General features: G+C 41.3%; 1 protein-coding gene across 1 annotated transcript in view; it reads right to left on the minus strand.

Moving 5' to 3' along the window:
• SLC9A4 (solute carrier family 9 member A4) overlaps positions 1-21,791 on the minus strand; it is a 66,164-nt gene that overhangs the window by 19,277 nt on the left and 25,096 nt on the right. Inside the window, exons 3-7 of the mRNA XM_045445571.1 lie at positions 12,575-12,834; positions 11,179-11,396; positions 8,026-8,228; positions 7,330-7,416; positions 3,967-4,037 (exon numbers count right to left, since the gene is read on the minus strand). Coding sequence (XP_045301527.1) covers positions 3,967-4,037; positions 7,330-7,416; positions 8,026-8,228; positions 11,179-11,396; positions 12,575-12,834 — 839 coding nt within the window. The remainder of the gene's footprint in view (positions 1-3,966; positions 4,038-7,329; positions 7,417-8,025; positions 8,229-11,178; positions 11,397-12,574; positions 12,835-21,791) is intronic.

Raw genomic sequence — 21,791 nt, forward strand, 5'->3', positions numbered from 1 at the left:
ATATTTTTCTTAAAACAAACTGTATTCTGAACACGAGGACAGGGCTGAGAATTCAGTCTTTGGACACATTAAAAAAATCATAGAATATATATATATATATGTACATATATATATATATATATATATATATATATATATTTTTTTTTTTTTTTTTTTTTAAGTAAAGGAAGAATAGCCTACTGGCCTGAATACATTGAAAATCAACTAAACAAAAGGAGGGGACAAGCTGCAATCAGGGCAGAAAAGTATGCATAAGTGGGGAGCGGGGGAGGCCCAGCCCAGCCCAGCTCCAATTGTAAAAGCAGAAATGAGGGGTTGAGGCTTTTGAACAAATGTTTCATTCTAATAGCCTCCTAACAGTGGCAGCTGCTCTTACAGTAATACTGGCCTATTCAACCAGAACCCAATAAATTTAAATGGCCTGGTAGTTACAGTAGTTTTGCCCATTATGCTGCAGATCATTTTGAATCCTGACAATTAAGGAGGGGCTGGGGGGAGACCCCACATCTATCCTGACAGTCTGAATGATGGAGAATCTGAATAGGCCAGGCGCTGATGGCCGCCGACTATTGTAGCAAACCTCTGGCTGGCCCATTAGACTGAGCTGCACGTATGCATATGGTGCCTTCAGAGTTGGCCATTTGTTTGGGGTAGACGTTGTCAACACTTCCAATCATTTTACATTCAAAGAGTAATTTGTCTGCCTGCTTTATTTTCTGGAGGGGAACATAACTCCCTGAGCTGCTGGCTTATTATCTGGTGATTGGTTTCCTGGTCTGTGAGGCGGCTGGATGCTTTATCACTCAAGTCTCCTCCGGGGTTAGCAGGCTGTGATACCTTATGATCTGTGTTTAGCTCGTGCCTGCTCTTGCTCCAAATGGGTCAAACCCTCAGCCTTCTTGTTTTCTCTCTTTCTTCACAAGAAGCTGTTGTTCCTATTTATTGCACAATCTACCGACATTGCTCCCCACCCATCAGGACTTCTCTGACACTCTTCACACTGAGCTCACCTTGACCTTTACTGTTCAATGCTAGTTGGTGCTGTTGCCCTTGCCTTACTTGCCCCATGGCTTCTCCTGATGTGCCACGGGGTCATTTCCTCTGTGCCTTCCACTTCCTGATTCACACATGCTTCCCTTCCAGCCTCCCTAAAGACTTCTTCCAAATCTCTTCCTCTTCCTTACCTGCTCCAGAGGAATGGAAACTTCTCAGAGTCCTGTCCTCAGCTTCCCCTCTTCACACCCATGTTGTTACCTCACCTAGCTATTATTTAATTAAACATTCTTCTATAGTCTATGCATTTAACCATGGCATTGTTAGTCCCCTAGACTCGCTATCCGGAAATCTGAAAGTCATTCTTATTGCCTCTTTCCTAGCCCTCCTGGTTATATCCATAGCCAGTCACCATTTCCACCTCAGAGATATTTCAGTGCTCTTTCTGCTAATTCCTCATCCTTATGATTCTGAAAGCTCTGTGGTTCATTGAAATCGGAAGAGGTCCTAAAGCCAGACCTGAATTCAATCAAGGTTCCACTGTAGAATAGGTTAGTTGATCTCTTGGAGTTGGTTTCTTTATCTTCAAGGAGAAAAATAGCGCTAACGCAGGAGATTCAGGATGTCAGGTAAGATACCATATATGAAACAGATAGCACAGTACCTGAGGCTTATTTTATGCTTGCAAGATGAAACTCTTACATCCATGTGAACATCCCTTACAGGTCTCCCTCCCCACAGTATCTGTTTCAAACCCAGCTTCCATATCTCTGTTGTTGTTTGCCTCCCCAAAGCCAAGTATGGTCATGTTATTCTCGTATTTAAAAGCCTTTTGATCTATTAAAGGTCAAATAGAATTTTATAGGATTAATGGCTCTCTAGGACTCCTTAGCCTTGTGCCACAGAAGCGTATCTCTGCCTTTCCAAGCTCTTGTCTTACCATGTTCCTTTCTCGGACTGCGTCCAAACCATGCTATGCTCTTTGTTGCCTTTACATTTGGAAATACTCTGCTGTTACTGCCATTGCTTGGCATGTTTTCCATTCTTCTTTGCCTGTAGAACACCTCATTTATTTTCAAAATGCACTCTTGTTTCTGTATTATAGCAGTTCCGTGCATTTACCTCCGTTATAGTGTTTCTTATACAGATCATCAGTATCTGTTGGAGCTCTTTCTCTCTTTGTTCCCCCAGGATCCTGTCTACCAAATTGTGAGGATCTTGAGTGCATTGGGTGCATCTTACTGCTCTCAATATCTGCCTTGGGGTCTAGAAAATTTGGTGCCGATTTGGCTAAATAGAATAATATTAAATGATTTTTCACTGGAAGAACTATAGGATTTAAACTTAAAAAATCCATGACCTAGGTTCTAGATTGGTGAACATTCCCATAACTTAAGTTCTATTTTAACACTAGGAGGACTGCTAAAACTATAGTTTTTATCTCATAAAGAAAGCCCACTCAGAATGCAAACTGGTGCAGCCACTGTGGAAAACAGCATGGAGGTTCTTTTAAAAGTTAAAAATAGAACTATGCTCTGATCGCAGAATTGCACACTAACTTACCCCCAAAACACAAAAACACTAATTCAAAGGGATACATGCACCCCGGTTTATAGCAGCATTATTTGCAATAGTCAAACTATAGAAGCAGCCCCACTGTCTATCGAATGATGAATGGATAAAGAAGATGTGGCATATATATGTGTATATATAATGGAATATTCGTCCGCCATAAAAAAGAAAGAAATCTTTCCATTTGAAACAACATCAATGGAGCTAGAGAGTATAATGCTAAGCGAAATAAAAAAGAGAAAGACAAATATCCTATGATTTCACTCATATGTGGAATTTAAGAAACAAAACAAATGAGCAAAGGAAAAAAAAAAGAGAAAGACAAACCAAGAGACTCTTAACTATAGAGAACTAACAGATGGTTACCAGAGGGGTGGGGGGGGGGGTGGGCGAAATTGGTGATGGTCATTAAAGAGTATACTTGTTGTGATGAGCACAGGGTATTATTGTATGGAAGTGTTGAAATCACTATATTGTGCACCTGAAACTAATAATAACACTGTATGCTAACTAACTGGAATTAAAATTAAAAAGTAGATTAACCACACACACACACACACACACACACACACACACACACTAAATAAATAAATAAATAATAAAATAAAATGTAAAAAGCCCACCCATAAGCTCCCAGTTTCTTATGTAGGTGCCACTACTCCTTGACAGCCAGAATTTTCAAGATCTAGTTTCTCTTGGAATCACCAACATTAATATGTTGGCAATCCCTAGAAAGAAGACATCTACCATTCGGTAAATTCAACTACTGCTAACTCCTATGTTTGCTAAATAGCTATGTTTAACTTACAAACTCTTATCTTCCTTATCCTGAGTGAAATTCTCCTCGGGGCCACAGAAGAAATACGCTGTAGACTAAATCCAGGGAGAGAATGTGTTCTGAAATGTGAGATGGTGGCAGAGGAGAGGGACATTTAACATTCTTACGGAATCATATGTGGAAAGGACCCTTGAAGGTCTTCCTCCACAACCTCCCTCCCCAGGGGAGGACTCTCCTTCCCAGTATCCTGACAATTCACCAAACTCCCTTTATAGCCTTATGAAGTCATGGTTGAGCTTGTCTTCTCACTGGGGAACTTCTTGTTTTAAACTTAGATTCGACTTGTCTCCTTTCAATCTGAAAGTTGTTCTCTAGTCTATTTCTGACACAGCCTCGGCTAAGTCAGCAGCCCCTTCCCCCTGAGTGCTCTCCTTTTTACAGGCTGGGCATTCCCAGTGCTCCCACCTGCCCCTTCCATGCCATGGCTCCCAGGCCCTTCATATTCTTGGTCCCATTCCTCTGGATTCTTTCTAGTCAACTGCTCAGTTTTCAGTGTAACGTTTTGAGGTTCCCCAGGCCACAAATAATCCTTCCTAAATCAGCGAAACTGTCGGCCTCCTTACTTGTCTCTCACTTGGTAGTGGCTCCAGTGCCCACACACATCTTCAATTCCAGCTTTCAGGTGATCCATCAGCTGCCAAGCCAAATACAGGAAAATGATTGCTAGTGAAACGTTAACCCTAAAAGACACACAAGGAAAGCTAATACACTTCGGAAAACAAAGGAGGCTTTAATTTCCTGGAGTGTAGCCTCTTTTCTATCACCCCATTCATGTAACTGAAACTTACAGTGCCTTCCATCGTAATTCAACTGAGTTTCAGGATTCAGAGATCCCGTCAATAAGCTCCTTAATAATGTGCCTAACTTTCAATGAAAACAGGATACCTGCCATTTGCTTTGAATAATATTTTTCTAGAATGATTTAGAAAATGTCTCATTACTGAAATCACATGAATGTCATAACTAATTGTTCCTTTTAATTTCACCGCAAACATTGTCAGTATCCAATTTATAGTTTCTGAAAACATAATTCTACAGATATCCTATAATAATAAAAATAATAATAATAATATATAACAACAAAATTTATCTATCTGCCTCATTTTTACCTGATTATTTTGTCTTAGTATTTATATTTCACCATGCAAGCCAATTGTACTAAATTTGCTTTACCCAAATTGCTTATAGGAATTTCATAAAAAAAAGATAATCTCTTCAAAACTTATGAATTAGTCTTTATAATTTAAATTTGCAATCAATGAAATTTTGCTGACTTCTAAAATTTGTTTTGCAAAGTACATTAAAATACTAAATTAATTCTGAAATACTTAATTGATGTACTCTCAACCAATAATTGTAACTTTATTTGAGAAAAAATAAGAACAGAGGGAATATCTATGTTCTATTGTCTTAGGTATACTATTTAATTTCTAAAAATAACGAACAGAGGGGATAAAGACAGAAACAAAAATCTTCAATCAAGTTAAATCATTTCTTATTTTAAAACACTCACTCCCTATCCCTTCTGTCGAGTATTTTCAAATGGTCTTGAAAATTTTGGGTTTAGATTTGGATGACTTTGGCCATAAAATTCAGGGCTGATTTTGAAAGTCTTCATCAGTTTCTCCAGCATTAGAACCATGAACTTTCAGGGATAAAAGAAACCTAAAGATTATCTGGGTCAATAATCCCCTAAAAGCCTGAATCTCCTGTTCAGCAGCTATGCCAAGCGTTCCCAGTCATTGTTTGTACACATCCATTTCACCTTTGGGTACGCCATAGCTATTTCCAGAATGCTCTTCATTAACTAAACTGAAGTCTCTTTCCTTCTGTCTTCCATGTATTCGCTCTCATTTTTATTCCCTGGAGCCATACAAAATGGCATCCCTCCAACATTGTGTTGAACTTAAACCAACAGGTAGAAGCCGTGCCCAACTTCATTTTCATCTTTGTCAGGGTTGAATGTTTTCACTGAAAACTGCCACTAGGCTGTTCCTGCAGAAGTAGTAGAAGCCTTTACCCTTTCGTAATTAAAAATTCCGAAAGAGCAGAGGATCCCATATTCCACTGGAACAATTATTTCAGAAGTACATAGGACAATTCATAATATTAGTCACCATGATAGTTTTTTGAGGTGTCACTTTGGCAAGGCTTGTCCCCAAGTATTATTAACAGTAATCTAGATGTTGGTGTAACAATATTTAGTAGATATGATTAAAGTCCATAATCAGTTATCTAAAAGAGAGGAAAACTATCCTAGATGATCTGGGTGGGTCTAATTTCCTCAGTTATAAGGCCTGAAGAGTAGAGCTGAAGCTTCTCCGATAAAGAACATTCACAACTGCATAGCAGTTGTGGCTCAGGCCTGAGGGTTCTGGCCTACCCTCCTCGAAGGCTTGTCCTACAGATTCTGGACTTGCCTAGTGAGCCAATTCCTTACAACAAAGCTCTTAACATCTATACCTATATCTATATCTATATCTATATCTATATCTATATCTATATTTATATCTATATCTATGTATATGTGTATGTATATTGATATCTATATCTATATAATCTATCTACATCTATATGTATATGTATATGTATATGTATATGTATATCTATATCTATATCTATATCTATATCTATATCTATATCTATATCTATCTCCTACTGGTTCTGCTTCCCTGTTGAACCCAGACAGAAACACTGCTAACTTGGACGGAAAGGGACAGAGAAAAGACAAAATGAAAGGGGATGGTTGGACCCCAACATTCTGCAGGCAAGAAACAAGCTGATCAAAGGAATGAGCTAAAAACATAGGCTATAGGCTATAGGGTGGAAGCTGAGAACCCAAAGAGTAGAACCCAGATTGGACTTCTAATCTGGTGGAACAGAGGTTGTTCCTAGCCCTTGAAACCAAGTGGACTTAGAAATTTGGATATGAATCCTTTTTCCCTTTAATTTCCCCCTTTTTTTGAAAAGGAATATCTATAACCATTACCCTGTGAGTGCTCAACCAGTGTATTTTGGGAGAAGACAACTTGTTTCTCGAGTTCCACAGGTTTGGCATTAAAGAGGAGCTGTGCTTCCGGATGGATTATACCCAGAGGATCACTCCTCTTCCCTCATTTAGATGACTGGGATGCTGAGATTTGGGGCTTTTGAACTGATAAAATTTAGATGAGATTGTGGCCTTTGAGTTGACACTATAATGACACTATAATGTGGCCTTTGAGTTGACTTTGGGGATGTCAGGATAGAGTTCATGTATTTTGCATGTGGAATAGATGTGAATCTTTGAGGGGCAGCAGATGTGATAGGCAGAATAATGGTTCCCAAAGATGTTCATGTTCTAATCCCCAGAACCTGTGAATATGTTAGTTTATATGCAAAGAAAAATTAAGATAGTAGGTGGATTAAGGGTTGCTAACCTTAAGACAGAAAGAATATCCTAAATTATCCACATGGGCCTAATACAATCATAAAGGTCTTTAATGTGGGCATGGAAGGCAGAAAAGTCAGTATCAGAGTGATGCAGCATGAGAAAAGACCTGATCGGCCATTGCTAGCTTTGAAGATGGAAGGAGTCCACGAACCAAGGAATGCTAGAAGCCTCTAGAAGCTGGAAGATGCAAGAAAACAGATTCTTGCCTAGGACCTCCAGAAAGACATGCAGCCCTGCAACATCTTGATTTTAGCCTACTGAGACCATTTTGAACTTGTGATCTCCAGAACTATAAGATAATAACTTTGTGGGTTTTTTTTAAGCCACTAAATTTATGGTAATTTCCTACAGCAGCAATCAGAAACTAGCACAACCAAGGAAAGAGGCTATGTTCAGTGACATGGACACAACACTGCACCAAAGCTCTAGATTACTCCTACCAGTGGCAAAGGAAAACATCCTATTAAGTTGCTAATTATGATACAAAACTTACGCGAATATGAAGCTCTTCGTTGATGGATTCTTTTTTATTGGTCTTTTTAACATCCAGGTACCTGACCAGTGGGCCAATTGTAATTCCCTAGATCACAAATGGCAAAATAAACAATATTATTGTAGTGAAGATTCTCATTAAAGAGAGCAAATCTATTAGCAAAACTATTAGAGCTTCTAATGTTCATATCTTTGTTTTGTACTACCTGCTACTAGATAAATGCTCTACTGTTTACTTTAATTCTTATTTAATTAGTTCTGATTTAATTTTTTCAGTGAAGCAGTGAAAAAAAGCAATGAAAATGGGCACTGCTTTAAAACAGGAATTTAGTGCCATCCCTTAAAATAACCTCTCGCTAGTTTACTCAGAGATATCTCCACCTAAAACAAAAACTTGTACTATCTAGTACTAATTGGAATCTTGTTTTCAGCAAAACACAGTAGAATGACTATCATTTGCCCATTATCCAGGAATATTTTGATTAATATGTTTTATTGATTAAAAAGAAACATATTTTAGAGGTTAAAAGATGAACAAACATGATCTAGAAATATTTAAGAATTTAGCTGGAGTAATTGAGCACACGTTGAAAAATTAGAGTGTCCCTTCTTTGGGACACTATACTATTACTATACTAATTTAATGCATAATCCTGAAAGAATCTACTTATTTCAAATATGAAAGAAGTCTACCAACCTGAATGAATACAGTAAAATATATAACTACAAGAGTAGCAGTGACAAACATTTTCTTCCTAGGAAAAAGAGACAGAGGCAGCAAAAATGCAAGTGAAAAACTTCCAGCTCCTCGGACACCACTGTAGAAAATTATGCACTGGTCCTTGATGGAGAAGGGGAAAGTCCGAAACTGGTTACTGACATAGAAGAGAGCAAATACGCCTAGAAAGGGAGAAATATATATCAGAGCAGAAGGTTATGAATACGTAGATATTCAGTACTAGGGAACCCAAGTCTTGTGCGTGCGCCCACAAAACAAGGCAACCTAATTCCATCATACCCATGACTGTCCATCCCAAATAGAATATCTTACAAAATTTTTCACTTTTTGAGTAGTTGTGAACAATAGTGCTTCAGATTGTTACTTTCCTACCTTGTGTGTGTGTGTGTGTGTGTGTGTGTGTGTGTTTAACGAAATAAAATCTTGATACTTTCTCATATAAGAAATATGATACATTTTCTAATCTATACTCATAGATTCTGCTCTGCCTTTCAAAACTAGGTAAAGCAAGGGTATTGCTTTGGGGACAGAAACATTTTTATCATCTCGTGTTCTCAATGAGTAACCAAAGGAGGTGTATAATTTTAAACATAAGAGGACTCTCTTAGTGATTGTGGTCTCTTCCGGGTAAGCAAAACTTTTGTGGTTGGTTTGGTTCTTCCTGAGGTTCAGTGCAAACAAGAAAGTTGGCAAGGGCTCAAAGGGGGGTTCTTACTGTCATTAAGTGGAAGGTGGAGAATGGCAGAGCTTGTTCAAAACACAGAGGTGTTTTCTACCACACTGACTTTCCATCCCCTTGTGGCCACATGTCCTAGCTTTCCACCAACACAGCGCTTCCTGGTGGGAAAAGTCCCTTCACTAAAGCTCTGGCTAAAGAGGAGGTTTTACTGTGGAACAAAGCTCCCGGTATCCTCCCATGACTTCTAATCACACATGCCTCACAGCAAGCAAAACTTTTTGAATTTTTTAAAAAAATTCATTTATTATTTGAGAGAGAGAATGAGCAGGGGAAGGGCTGGGGCGGGGGGCAGGGGCAAAGGGGAGAGAGAGAATCCCAAGCAGCCTCCTTGCTGTCAGCATGGAGCCCAACAAGGGCTCAGTCTCACGAACCCTGAGATCATGACCAGAGCCGAAATCAAGAGTCAGACGCTTAAGTGACTGAGCCACCCAGGTGCCCCACAGCAAGCAACCTGTGATACCCAGCACATGGACAGTGTGAGAGACAGTAGAATTTAACATCTTTCACTGTGTTTTGTTTGTCCGGGCTTCTCCACAGACTTACTAGTCATGTGACCTTGGCTAAGGTTCTTATCTTTTGATGTGCTGAGTCTCTTTATCTGCTCAACGGAGGTAATGGTAGTATTCCTCTCAGTAGATAGATGGAAGATTTAGATAAATTTACTATCTGTAAACCATAGAAAACAGGGACTTACACTGTTATGAGCCTTCCTGAGTGTGAACTACTATTAGCCACAAGGAGTCAGGCTGGGATGCTGGGAGGGGGAACTAGGTTCTGACAGCTGGCTTTGTCCCTCACTATGTCATGGCCAAGTCAGCCATTCTCTCGCTGACTCTTCCACCACCTAGAACATGAAGGAATTGGGTTGGACTGTCACCAACGGCCAACAATATTGAGGTATCCAGAATATTAACACTCTCTCAGATGGTTTATATTCCTGTAGGCTGGGCTGAAGCTTGGTGGTGTTACTTCTCTTGACATTAGAGAGTATTAGAGTATTAGAACTGAAGGGAACTCAAGAAATTTGTTCATGCCTACCATTTTGTGGCTGAGGAAGAAGATTTGGAGCAGTTAAATGTCCATCCAAGGTCAAATAGATAGTTAGTAACAGTGCCATGATTTGATTTGAAATTATAAGTTTACCTAATTACATAACATAGTTTTCTTAATTCTTTCTCCCCTGGCACCCTAACAGGCATATATAGTCAGAGTAAGTTTTATGACTATTTTAATATTTCTGCATTCTTGTTATTCTTTCCTAGGTTCTAAAACCCACTTGGGATTAATTTAAAATTGATATGTTCAAGGTAAGTTCTCAGTCATTTCCCATAATTTATCTTTCATTATAATTGGTTTGAAAATGTTAGTCAAAGTCAATTAAGAAAATGCTTCAAATCCTGGTCAAAATCATTTTAAAATCAAACTGCTTCTAATCAAAAGGCAGCACATATAATGTGGTCCCGTACTTAATGTTCTTGCTAGCCCCAGAAACATGAATGTTCAAGGTAAATAAGTAGCCTTTGGTCAAGATATCTCATTTTGGGGGGCACCTGGGTGGCTCAGTTGGTTAAGCATCTCATTTTGGCCCAGGTCATTATCTCACAGGTGGTGAGTTCGAGCCCCACATCAGGCTCCACACTGACAGCACAGAGACTGCTTGGGATTCTCTCCCTCCCCCTTTTTCTCTGCCTCTCCCCACTCATGCTTTCTTTCTCTCTCAAAATAAATAAATAAACTTAAAAAAAGATATCTCATTTTTTAAAATTAGGCATATTTCATAGGGGTGATGCCAGTTACATGATAGAGTTGCCTTCATTAGTTAAAGTAAGCACTTTTAAAAATAAAGATTTACTTTCTGATCCTTGCGTTTTTCTACATCAAACACAACCTTCAACCAAAACCACCTGTATTATTTAGGGGAAGGTTTCCTAACAGTACCTGCCTTCCATAAAATACACTTAGTGAGATCTCACTTTTCCTGTAATAAAAGTGTAAATGCTCACAGTTTATAATCTATATCTGATTGAAGGTGCAAGAGGGGAAAATTGACAAAGCGGTGAAAAGCAAGGGAGAAATTCATTGAGTTATATTTAAACGTGTAGATGCGAAAGTTCTCTCCTCAAATAAGCAAGAAAAACAAACTCCTTGCTCCAGCCTTGCAGCAGTGCACAACCTTATCAGCCACTAATTGCTCTAAACTGATTGAGGGAGCAAACAGACACCATACCAGGTCCCTACCAGGTGCCTATACTCCCTTAACCAGTAAAACCAGTTCGCTTCACCTCACTCCTTAGGCCATTACACTGCATAAAGGAATAAGGGAAATAAAAAGCAGCAGGCAGGAGCCCCTTGGGGGCCCTACTGCCTCTTACTAATGGCTCTCCAGATCTGGCAGAAGATCAGGGTGAAACAGATGAAGGCCCAGTTCCACTCGTGGTTCTTTCCAACGGTGGATACCCCCATGAAGATGAAGATCAGGGTCTCGCTGACGCTGCTCAGCATCTTCATGAAATACTTGATGGTCGTGTAGGACGTCTGAGACACGTTTTCCTCTACATACTTCTTCATTGTTACTGCGCAGGCCGTGATCCTGCAGAAGGAGCAGAGTCTTAGGAGCAGCCACAAGATTTTGCCCCTCCACGAATAACTCCCTATTGGTAATGCCACAGATACACTCTTCCCGTTTTTACCCAGAGAAAGCATCTTCTCCATTCCCCTTTCTGGGTGCATTTTCCCCACGGGGTTTTCTTTCTTACTCTTCTCCCTCCCCAAGGGGCTTGCGCCAGTGGAGGGTGTTGGGGAAGGTGGGCGTGGCACGACTTCCTCACAAGAACACGGCATCAACCATGCACCAACCCGAAGCAGAACTGTTTCTGGTATAAGAAATGATCCAGCGAGGCTCTCGTTTCCTCCACCTGAGCAACGTTTCTTACAAGACTTTAATGAGAAATTTTTCATTTAAAATGTTTTTGTTCTAGAGCCACTAAGAAGTCCGGGGTGGGCGGCAGTTGGGGGCGGGAGAGGAGATACAACTTTGCCTTGTCTAAGTAGTAGGTGGGACAATAGTGAATCTAGATTTTACACTATTATATTTCATTAAAATAGATATTTCTATACAATAAAATTAAATATTTCTGCCTGAGTAGCTGGGTATGAGGATAATGCCATAGAGAAAACAACATGACCAGATGTGGCGAGCCAAGTTAAGAAGCCTCATTCCGAGATCTATGGAAGGATAAACATTTACAAATATTTTCATTAGGAAAAAGAAATCTGGACTTCTGGTCTTATCCCATCTACCTAGTTTCATTCCACACTGATAAGTCCTGGAGCTGTGGTGTGATTTAAGGGAAATAGCAGAAGGCAGAGCTCAGGAATGACAGTCCTTCATGGCATGCTTCCCTCTACCCTTTAAAATAATGAATTTTTCAAGGAAAAAAAAAAAAAGAACTATTGAAATAAGACTTTAACCTTGAACTTCTAGTTCTTCGCTGGATCAGCTCTTCTGAGCCTTTGAAATTGACCTTATAATTGCCATGCTCTGCTATGCTAAGGTAATTCAGGAAAAGAGCAAGTACAAATGCTCAGAGAACATATTTGTTTGGCAAAGGACCTGAATCCGATTGTACAAAAGCTAAAAAAGCCTGAATCCAGCAATACCTTTAAGGATTGGTGCCCAAAGCCCTGCCTTTTCAGATGCAAGTGCACACAATGTGGTCCTAAATTCTCTTTTATTGCTGTGAGAGTTGGTCCTTGGTTTATACTCACGCCAGGATGCCAGAGAGGTAGAGTGTCTCAGCGGCTAAGTAAGACAGGTAGCTGAACATGAAGACGATGAGTGGTTCAATTGCAGAGATATTCTGAGTGAAACGTGTGATAAACGCAGAAATGAACCCAAAAATGACGCCAAAAAAGACTCCCCCAACCCCCACAATAACGAATCGGGCACATCCAGCCAAAATGTCGACAGGCTCAATGTCTTCAAATTTATGCATCTTTGTGAAGGCAATTAATATATTGTATAAGACCTAGGCAGAAAGAAAATTAAAGAAACAAATTAGAAATGAGAAATACTTGACACAGACTCTTAACTTCGTGTCTACTTAAATAACACATAGCAATGAGTTACACAGCCATGAATATCAACAGGGCTAAAAGCTAACTTTTAAATGTATTCCAAATAATTTAAATGTATTCGGTGACACTGGATAATTGTCTAACACAGCTTTCAATCACTGAACACCCACTCTGTGCCAGTCTCTTCGCTCAGCACTCTGTGTCAGTTACCAGTTTATTCCCTCCCCGCTCCGAGGGCACCTTTCTATACAGGCTCTGTTACAAACAATGGAATGCCTTCAGCAAAATTTCTTTCTCCTTTCAAGAGAGCACCATATCACAGGTTTCTCAGTAGAGGGCGCTGAAGGGACCCTGCGGGAGGTAGGAGCTTCCAGCAACTTCCGGTGGGAGGGGCAAGAGTCCGTCATGTGACTGGGAGGACTTCCTGTGGGTCCTGTCGGGGCTAAAGGGCATGGAAGCGGTTCCTCTGTCATCTTACACCGCTGGCTGAAGACAATCTGGCATGGCCCTCCTGCGGCATGGCTGTGGTCACGGGTCCGTGTGAGCAGCCCTCTGTCTGTAAACCTTCTCCCGGACCCCTGTCCACACAGCCCGCTCCTCTGACCTCCCTGTGCACCGGCCTGAGCCCAGCTCGCACTGCATGCCGTGCACCACCCACTGCTGATGCCTGCTCCCTGCCTGCCCTCCGGATGGTGACTTGTTGTTTGCCCAGCATCTCCATACCACCTCCTCTGGCGAAACCAGCCAGCTTCTCTGCTGCCCAGGGGCCCATCCACACCTTCCCCGGTGAGAACTGAACCCCTTCCGAGTCTGTCCTTCTTTAGGGGAGCCATCCCTCAGTCCTAGCATGCCAAGGAGTGTCCCCTTATATCGTACAGCTATTCCTTTATTAGCGTTAACATGTTGATATTGAAGTCTCTGTTTAACCTACTGTGTGGTTTCTATTTCTCAGTCGGTCCTCACCTGCTACACTTTCCGTACATGGCGTCTCACTGAATCCTCCAAAGGACTTGAACCCCCATGTGATACACGCTTCCAATTTGCCTGCTAGGTCTCTCCTCACGTCAACACTTATTTGAAATTACAGTGATCTAGGGATCACTAATTCATGTACTTGACAGCCCAGAAGTTAGACTGAGCTTCTGAAAAGAGGCGGCTGCCACACAGTTAATGAGACACACAGAACAGATAAAGTAAGATCTCTGCAGAAAACGAAGGCCTTTGAGACTATCAGGCCCTGAAGAGTCCTGATAAACCATAGCACCTACCTATACTAGAAAAAAAAAAAAAATATATATATATATACATATACATATATATATATGTATATGTATATCAGAGCAGGAGCAGAAGCTATAACTCAAGGAAACAGGGTCAGTGATTATATTCTGTGTGCAGAATCACAGGAGTGGGCAGTCCCTCAGTCTATATCCCATTCATTTCCCCAGCTCACACTCTGTTCTCGCCTGACCTCTGGAATGATCCCCCACTCTGCAAATTGCAAGACTTGCCCAAGCCTGTGTCTTCCGCTTCACTCTGACCTGTCCATCCCCTCAATTGGTCTTGGTCTGTCCTTACTGAAACACTCAGTGTCCTTCAAGGTTCCCCGACAGCTTTTGCATTCTGGCTTTGGCTTCACCCGCAGGGCTTACCAGAACTCCTGGCTGCTTTGTGTACACGCTGACCCCTTGCCCGTGGTCTTCAATCTGCCATTCCTTCCCCAGCCCTTTTCCCAGTCCTGGCCCTTCCAGGTCTGCTTTGCCCCCCACCCCAGTGACATCACCTTTATGATAAAAGATTGTTGTTATCTGACAGAGATGGGCAATGAAGAAGCCTAGGCTGGCTTCTTGTTAGGTTCACAATCATAAACCATCAAGGTATATTTAAAGAAAAGCCCCATTTCATCTTATTTGCATTTTTTTTTTCCTAAGGAGTGCCTCACATTTGTTTGAGTGAGGTCATTCTCCAGTAGCAGAAACAGAACGAGCGGCTGGACTATAATGAGTATCTCTGTCCATGGGCACCCTAGGGTCGCCATGTAAATTGTTAATACATTTTGTTGTCCATTTCTGTGTGGAGATAAAACATCTTATCCAGATTTACTTGATAGTATATGTCAATTATATTTCAATAAAGTTGGAAGGAGAAAGAAAAAAAAATGGGATCGACAAACAGGTTTTTTTAATTTTTTTTTTTTTAACGTTTATTTATTTTTGAGAGAGAGAGAGACAGAGCATGAACAGGGGAGGGGCAGAGAGAGAGGGAGGCACAGAAGTTGAAACAGGCTCCAGGCTCTGAGCTGTCAGCACAGAGCCCGACACGGGGCTCGAACTCACAGACCATGAGATCATGACCTGAGCTGAAGTCGGACGCTTAACCGACCAAGCCACCCAGGCGCCCTGACAAACAGGTTTTAAATTTCGGTTGGTATATCTGAAAACTTTTGCAGCAGAATTGTTTAAAAATGTGTGGCCTGTGGGGCACCTGGGTGGCTCAGTCGGTTAAGCATCCGACTCAGTTTTTGGCTCAGGTCATGATTTCATGGTTCATGGGTTTCGGCCCTGAGTCGGGCTCTGCAATGGCAGCACAGAGCCTGCTTGGGATTCTCTCTCTCTCCCTCTCTCTCTGCCCCTCCCCTGTTTGCATACATGCTCTCTCTTTCAAAATGGTGTAGACACTATTCTTCTCTGGAGTCCAGTTGTTAACAAGTAATTTCTCCTACTTTTATATTTAAGTCTATTTCTCGAGATAAGAGGTAGGAGTTGGGGCAGGAGCCAGTGACACCTGGGGTAGGGTGGGCCCTTATGCCCATATCATGTCCTTTCCTGGCAGTCTATAAAATGTACCATTGTACTACATCTCTGAATGATGAATTGGTGTTCTTTATCTAAGAAGAGTTTAATTATTCCATTCTTTCAAGTTTTACATATTTAGCTGATTACTGTGATAACTATGGGCATTCCACAGAACACCACACAACTTGCTTATGCTGTAACCAGTACTTAAATACTATTCTCTGGATGCTGCCCATCCCCCCTTCCAGGTCCCCTCCCCTGGCAAAAAAAAAAAAACACACACACACAGGGTGCACCCCATTGGGCCCATTGGGAAGGAGATTCCTTCCTACAATGATACCTCAGATCTTGCTCCCTGCCTACTTCTCTTGGAAATCCATTCCATTCTTCCTTAACCTGGTTTGGATCTTTGGGTGCCAAATATAGCTGTTCACTGGGAAAATGCTCTTGTCTGGCCCTACTTTTTCCCTACAGAATCTCTGGACTTGAATTTCCTTTCTGAACCACAGACTGTATATTACCTTCTTTAAGATAAGAGGGTTTTGCTACAAGATATTGCAGGAGTGGTGACTTTTCACATTTAGTCTTTGTATACTAAGTTATGAAGAAGGAGAGTTAAACAGAAAAAAATCAATTCAAAAGATAATAAACGGAAAAAAACCCACAAGTAGTTCTCTGTTTTTTCTGGAAATTTGTGAGTTGAAAGCTGAAAGTCATTTGTTGTTTTGGGGTTTTCCTAATAATGGGTCTTAAAATATGATGGTACTTCTGTGTATAAGGAATTCTCATGCACTCTGCCATTTTACAGCCTCCAATTTTGTTCCATTTAATCTTCCCTTAAAGATCCTTTTGGATCTTTTTTTTTTTTTTTTTTTTTTTGACTCTTTTATACTGCCCTGATGTTACGGAAATGACAATGGGTTGTGTGGTTTCCTGTTCCTGCATGGCCCTCACAGCTGTGAGCACTTACCTTTAAATAGAAATTTCAGCCTCGACATCCTCTAGCCCTGGTAACAATAATACCTTTAATAAAGAGAATTTCAAGAAGAAAACAATATTATCCAGTACAGAATGGCTTTTGGCTTTGGAATGTGAGTTGGCAGAGAGGACAGTCCTCAAAGTAGCTCTGTTGTCACTAATCCTCACATAGGGTGCTAGATATAGCACTAATGGACTTCATTGAATGGGGACAAGGGACACGAGGAGGGTGTGCAGTGTCCCCTCTGCTCACAGGTTCACAGGCACCTTCCCTTCCCAGTACAGCTTTGACACATCCCCCCGAGTAAGAGTTTTCTAGAGTGGCTGCACCAAAATACCACAAGCTTGGATGGCTTCCGTCAACAGAAACTTATTCTGTTGAATAAGATTAAGTGCCCTGGAGGCCAGAAGTCTGCCATCAAGGTGTTGACAGGGCCACACTCCTTGTCAAGGCTCTAGGAGAGGATATGTCTTTGCTTCTTCTTGGTTTCTGGTGGGTTGTTGGCAAGCCTCGGTGTTCCTTGACTTGTGGACACACCATTCCAGTCTCTGCCATTGTCTACCTATGGCCTTGCCTTCTCCTCCACGCCTTCACGTTGTCTTCTTACAAGGAGACTAGTCACTGGACTTAGGGCCTCCCTTAGCCCAGTGTAGCTCATCTTTACTAATTGTATCTGCAAAGAACTATTTCCAGATATGATCCCATCTTGGGATTCTGGGTGGAACATGAATTTTGGGGGGGCACTATTCAATCCAGTACAGCTTCTATAAGCAAAATGACCTTCCAATGAAATTAACTTGTATTATGGACTAGCAGATTTTCATTGTAAATCTCTTAGGGCACAACTTCATTTTGAATTTCATGAGGTCCTAATCTGTGGCCTGTCTTCTCTTGATCCACTCTATTTCTTTAGAGAGCTTAGGGCACACGTTTTCAGGGTCTGGATTAGTTCCTGCCTTTTAATGTAATTAGTAGCCAGTAACTGACAAGCTTGCTTAGATATTGGAGCATGGGCAGAAGATTATAAATAGGCTTGCTTCCTCTCCCAAAGAGATGCTTCTAGTGTATCATCTGCTAGAAGAGAAGAAGATGGGGAAGGTGAAAGAGAAGAAGCAAAAAGCTTGGTGCAAATTGGCTCAAGTGAGGACACACATACCCACCACGAGCCCTGTACATCTCTGCAATTAGTAAAGGAATTGCCTTAAAAAGAGAGAGGGAGAGTCTTGCTCAAATTTCAAACCAGATTTGCTTAAGAATATGCATGCTGCTGGGGCACCTGGGTAGTGCAGTCAGTTAAGCATCTGACTCTTGATCTCAGCTCAGGTCATGATCTCGAGGTTTGTTAGTTCGAGCCTCACATCGCCCTCTGCACTGATGGTGCAGAGCCTACTTGGGGTTCTGTCTCTCTTTCTCTCTGCCCCTCCCCCACTAGTGCATGTGCACTTCCGCTCTCTCTGTCTCAAAATAAATAAATAAACTTAAAAAAAAAAGAATATGCATGCTGATGTGCAGAAATTTTAGAAAATATAAAAGTTCAGAGGAAAATCCCCACAAACCCAGTCCTTCCCAGAGAAAGCCACTCTAAATATTACATATATATATTATAGTGTATATATAAATATATTTATAAATACATATGTAAATGTGTAACATTATATAAACACACATGTATATATCCTTTCTAATCCTGCTTGTCTGTCTGCCTATCTATCATCTGTCTATCCATCCAACCATCTGTCCATCCATCCATCCATCCATCCATCTATCCATCCATCCATCTATCCATCCATCATCTATCTATCTGCCTGCCATCTACCATCTACTTCTCTATTTTGGGCAGTCAGGACCCCTCAGGTGTCCGACTTCAGGAATGAAACTGAGCAACCAGCCACTGTGCCTTGATTTCCCCTGCTGCCCTTAGCCAAGGACCTGGCGTGGCAGGGCACTGTGGCAGACCTAATCTTGGAAGGTGCAGGATTCGATTCCTCTGATGGGTGTTCTTAGCCCTGAAGACTCCCACTGGGTTTGATAAACTCTCTCAGAAGTACAGTCAGACATTCCCACCCAGTTTCCTGGGGTCATTCTGCACGGTGGTCTTGAGGCTCCCTGTCTCTCCGAGCTCCGTCCCCATCTTCTCTTACGGGAGTTTCCCCTATAAATTTTTTGTGCATCTAATGCCCTTTGAATGTCCGGTACGTGGCTGACCTGGACAATATCTAGCGATCTGTTTGTGTAACCGCCATGTTTTTACCAAACAGTTATAACATTGGTCTCTTTTATTTAAGCAAAGGGAAGAAAAAAACTAAGCAAAGCAAAGGTTCTAAGAAAAATCCTGGCTGAGTGAAAGAAAATTGTAACTTAAGTTCTCAAAATGCATGCAAAAGAAGCTTAGTGGTTGTATCCCAACTCAGTGAGTTTATTTAGTCCAGCTTTACCTTCTGTTTGACCTTGGAGCAACCCACGTGCAGATCCTAGAAGCCCTGCATGTTGCACTTTGGAGATGTGCTCACATCCCAAGAAGTGGAGCCAAGATGAGGAACCAGACATTCCACAAGGCCCCAAAAAGGCAGGTTTGAATGAGTGTTAGTGGGACTTGGGAGTTGATTTGACTCTCAAATCCAGAGGAAACACGGGGGATATGATTAAGACTCGAAGATTTGCATGTTGTTGCCACAAACAAAACTCCTCTGCAAAGCTCTCCAGGTTATAAGTAGCTACCCAGTCTGTTGCAAGGGTCTGGGAAAGTCAGTTGGGCCAGCCCTGTCTCTGGACACCAGTATGCCCTGCCAGAAAGATGCCATGGTAGTTTCAGAAGCTAAAGTAGTACATATAATTTAAGAAGACTACATTTACAGACACAATCCATGTGACTACATGAAAAACAATTCTTATCTTTCAAATTACACGGCTCTGGATGTCATTACAGTCATAAAAGATTTTCTTTGGACTCATTTCAATCACAGTCGTGTGTGTATTTTTCACATGTTGGAGAGGGAATCTCGGCCAATGCTAAATCTCAAACATGCCCATGGCATTCATGGAAACAAGATTAGATTTACCCTCTTCACTCAGGGTGGAAGTGCAATATTGTGATATAACAGGAAAAAAATATGTATATACACATATATATACATGTATATGTGTATATATATATATATATGTGTGTGTGTGTGTGTGTGTGTGTATGTTTTTGTCCCCAGTACTTGGTACAGAATTCCTAAAAAATCTTGTCATTTTCTGAGTGAGCCGAACATCCTTTGTTATTCATAGTGGACCATTTTCAACGACAGCTGAGTTTATGCTAATGAAGTAACTCTTGCCTGGGTCCCAGATAGGTTCTGGAGGTGGACTGGTTGCCAGAAGAACCAAGCAAGTGTTTAGAAGGCTGTACCTTCCATCCCCACCCCATGACTTACAGGGAGAGGAGAGGGGTTAGTGATTGAGTTCAATAACCAAAGGCCAGTGATTTCATCAACCGCGCCTATGGAACGGAACCTCTGGAAAACCCTAAACAACCAGGGTGAGAAAGCATCCAGGTGGGTACTGGGAGGGTGGCATGCCTGGAGAGGACATGGAAGCCCTGCACCCCTCCCCCCATGCTTTGCTCTCTGTCTCTCTTCCATTTGGCTCTCCCTGAGTTACATCCGTTATAATGAACTGGTAACCAAACAAACTGCTTGCCTGAGTTCTGTGAGCTATTCTAGCAAATTACCAAACCTGAGGAGAGGGTTGTGGGAACCCCAATTTTACAGCCAGTCAGTCAGAAGTATGGGTGGCCCAGACTTGCAACTGATGTCTGTAATGGGGACAGACATCAATTAGGGGACCGTTGTATGGGACTGAGCCCTTAACCTGTAGGGTCTGTGTTGATTCAGAATTAGTGTCAGAATTGAATTAAATTGTAGAAAACCAGGTTGGTGTCTGGAGAGTTGGAGAATTGCCTGGAAGAGGGAAATGCACCCATACATTTGGTGTCAGAAACGATGTTGTAAAACGAAACAGAGAAGGTGGCTCAGGAAATGGTCCTTCTATGTTGCCTTTAAGGAATTCACCAAAACCTCCCAAGGTCATAATTATGATGACCCTTTAACAAATACCACTGCGTAAGTTTGCAAAACCCTTTCAACACACAAAATAATGGCTAAAAGCACAAGCCCACCAACCAAGTCCTAGCAGAGATGGAGAACTATTTTCAAATGTGCTGATGTTTTTTTTTTCTTTGTCAGATTTAATGAGGAGTAATTTATGTATGGTAAGTTTCATCTAAAATGAGTATATTGTGACCATTGCATATACCTATAAAATCACCATGGCGGTCAAGAAATGGAAATAATTCCACGAACCCAGAGAGGTTCTTTATTACTCTTTTGAAGTCCTTCCTTCCCTCTATCCCTGACCCCAGGAAACCACTGATATACTATTGCCACTATAGATTAATTTGTATTTGATATAAATTGAATAACAAAGTATGGTCTCTTATGTGACTGGCTCATTTAGCTCAGCAAAATGTTTTGGGGAGGTTGTTAGAGGTTTCAGGGGCTCATTCCTTTTTAGTACTGAGAAGTATTCCATTAGATGGTTATAGTACATTTTGCTCTTCCATTCACCTGTTGAAGGACATTTGTTCCCCGCTTCTCCCACCACCCAGTTCCTACTAATGGAATATATATTGCTGCTATGAACATTTACCTACAAGTCTTTTGTGTAGACTTATGTTTCCATTTCTCTTGGATATATACCTAAGAGTCAAATGACTAGGGAGTGTGGTAACATACAAGTTACAATTTTAAGAAACTGCTTAGTCCATACAGTCTGCTGTAATAGAATATCATAATCTGGGTGGCTTATAAACAACAAAGTTTTTTTTTCACAGTTCTGGAGAAATTGGTGAGTCGAAGATCAACGCCCTGGTGTCTTGTAAGAGCTCATTTCCTGGTTCTTACACAGCTTTTCCTCTTTGTGTCCTCACATGGCAGAAAGGACAAGTTAGCTCTCTGGTGTCTCTTTTATAAAGGGCATTAACCCCATTCATGAGGACTCCACACTCATGACCTTGTCACTTTCCGAAGGTCCCACTTTCTAATACTATCAAATTGGGAATTAGATTTCAACATATGAATTTGGGGGAGGGGCA

Source organism: Leopardus geoffroyi, chromosome A3 (genome assembly GCF_018350155.1).
Source record: "Leopardus geoffroyi isolate Oge1 chromosome A3, O.geoffroyi_Oge1_pat1.0, whole genome shotgun sequence".
In the NCBI taxonomy this organism is placed as follows: Eukaryota; Metazoa; Chordata; class Mammalia; order Carnivora; family Felidae; genus Leopardus; species Leopardus geoffroyi.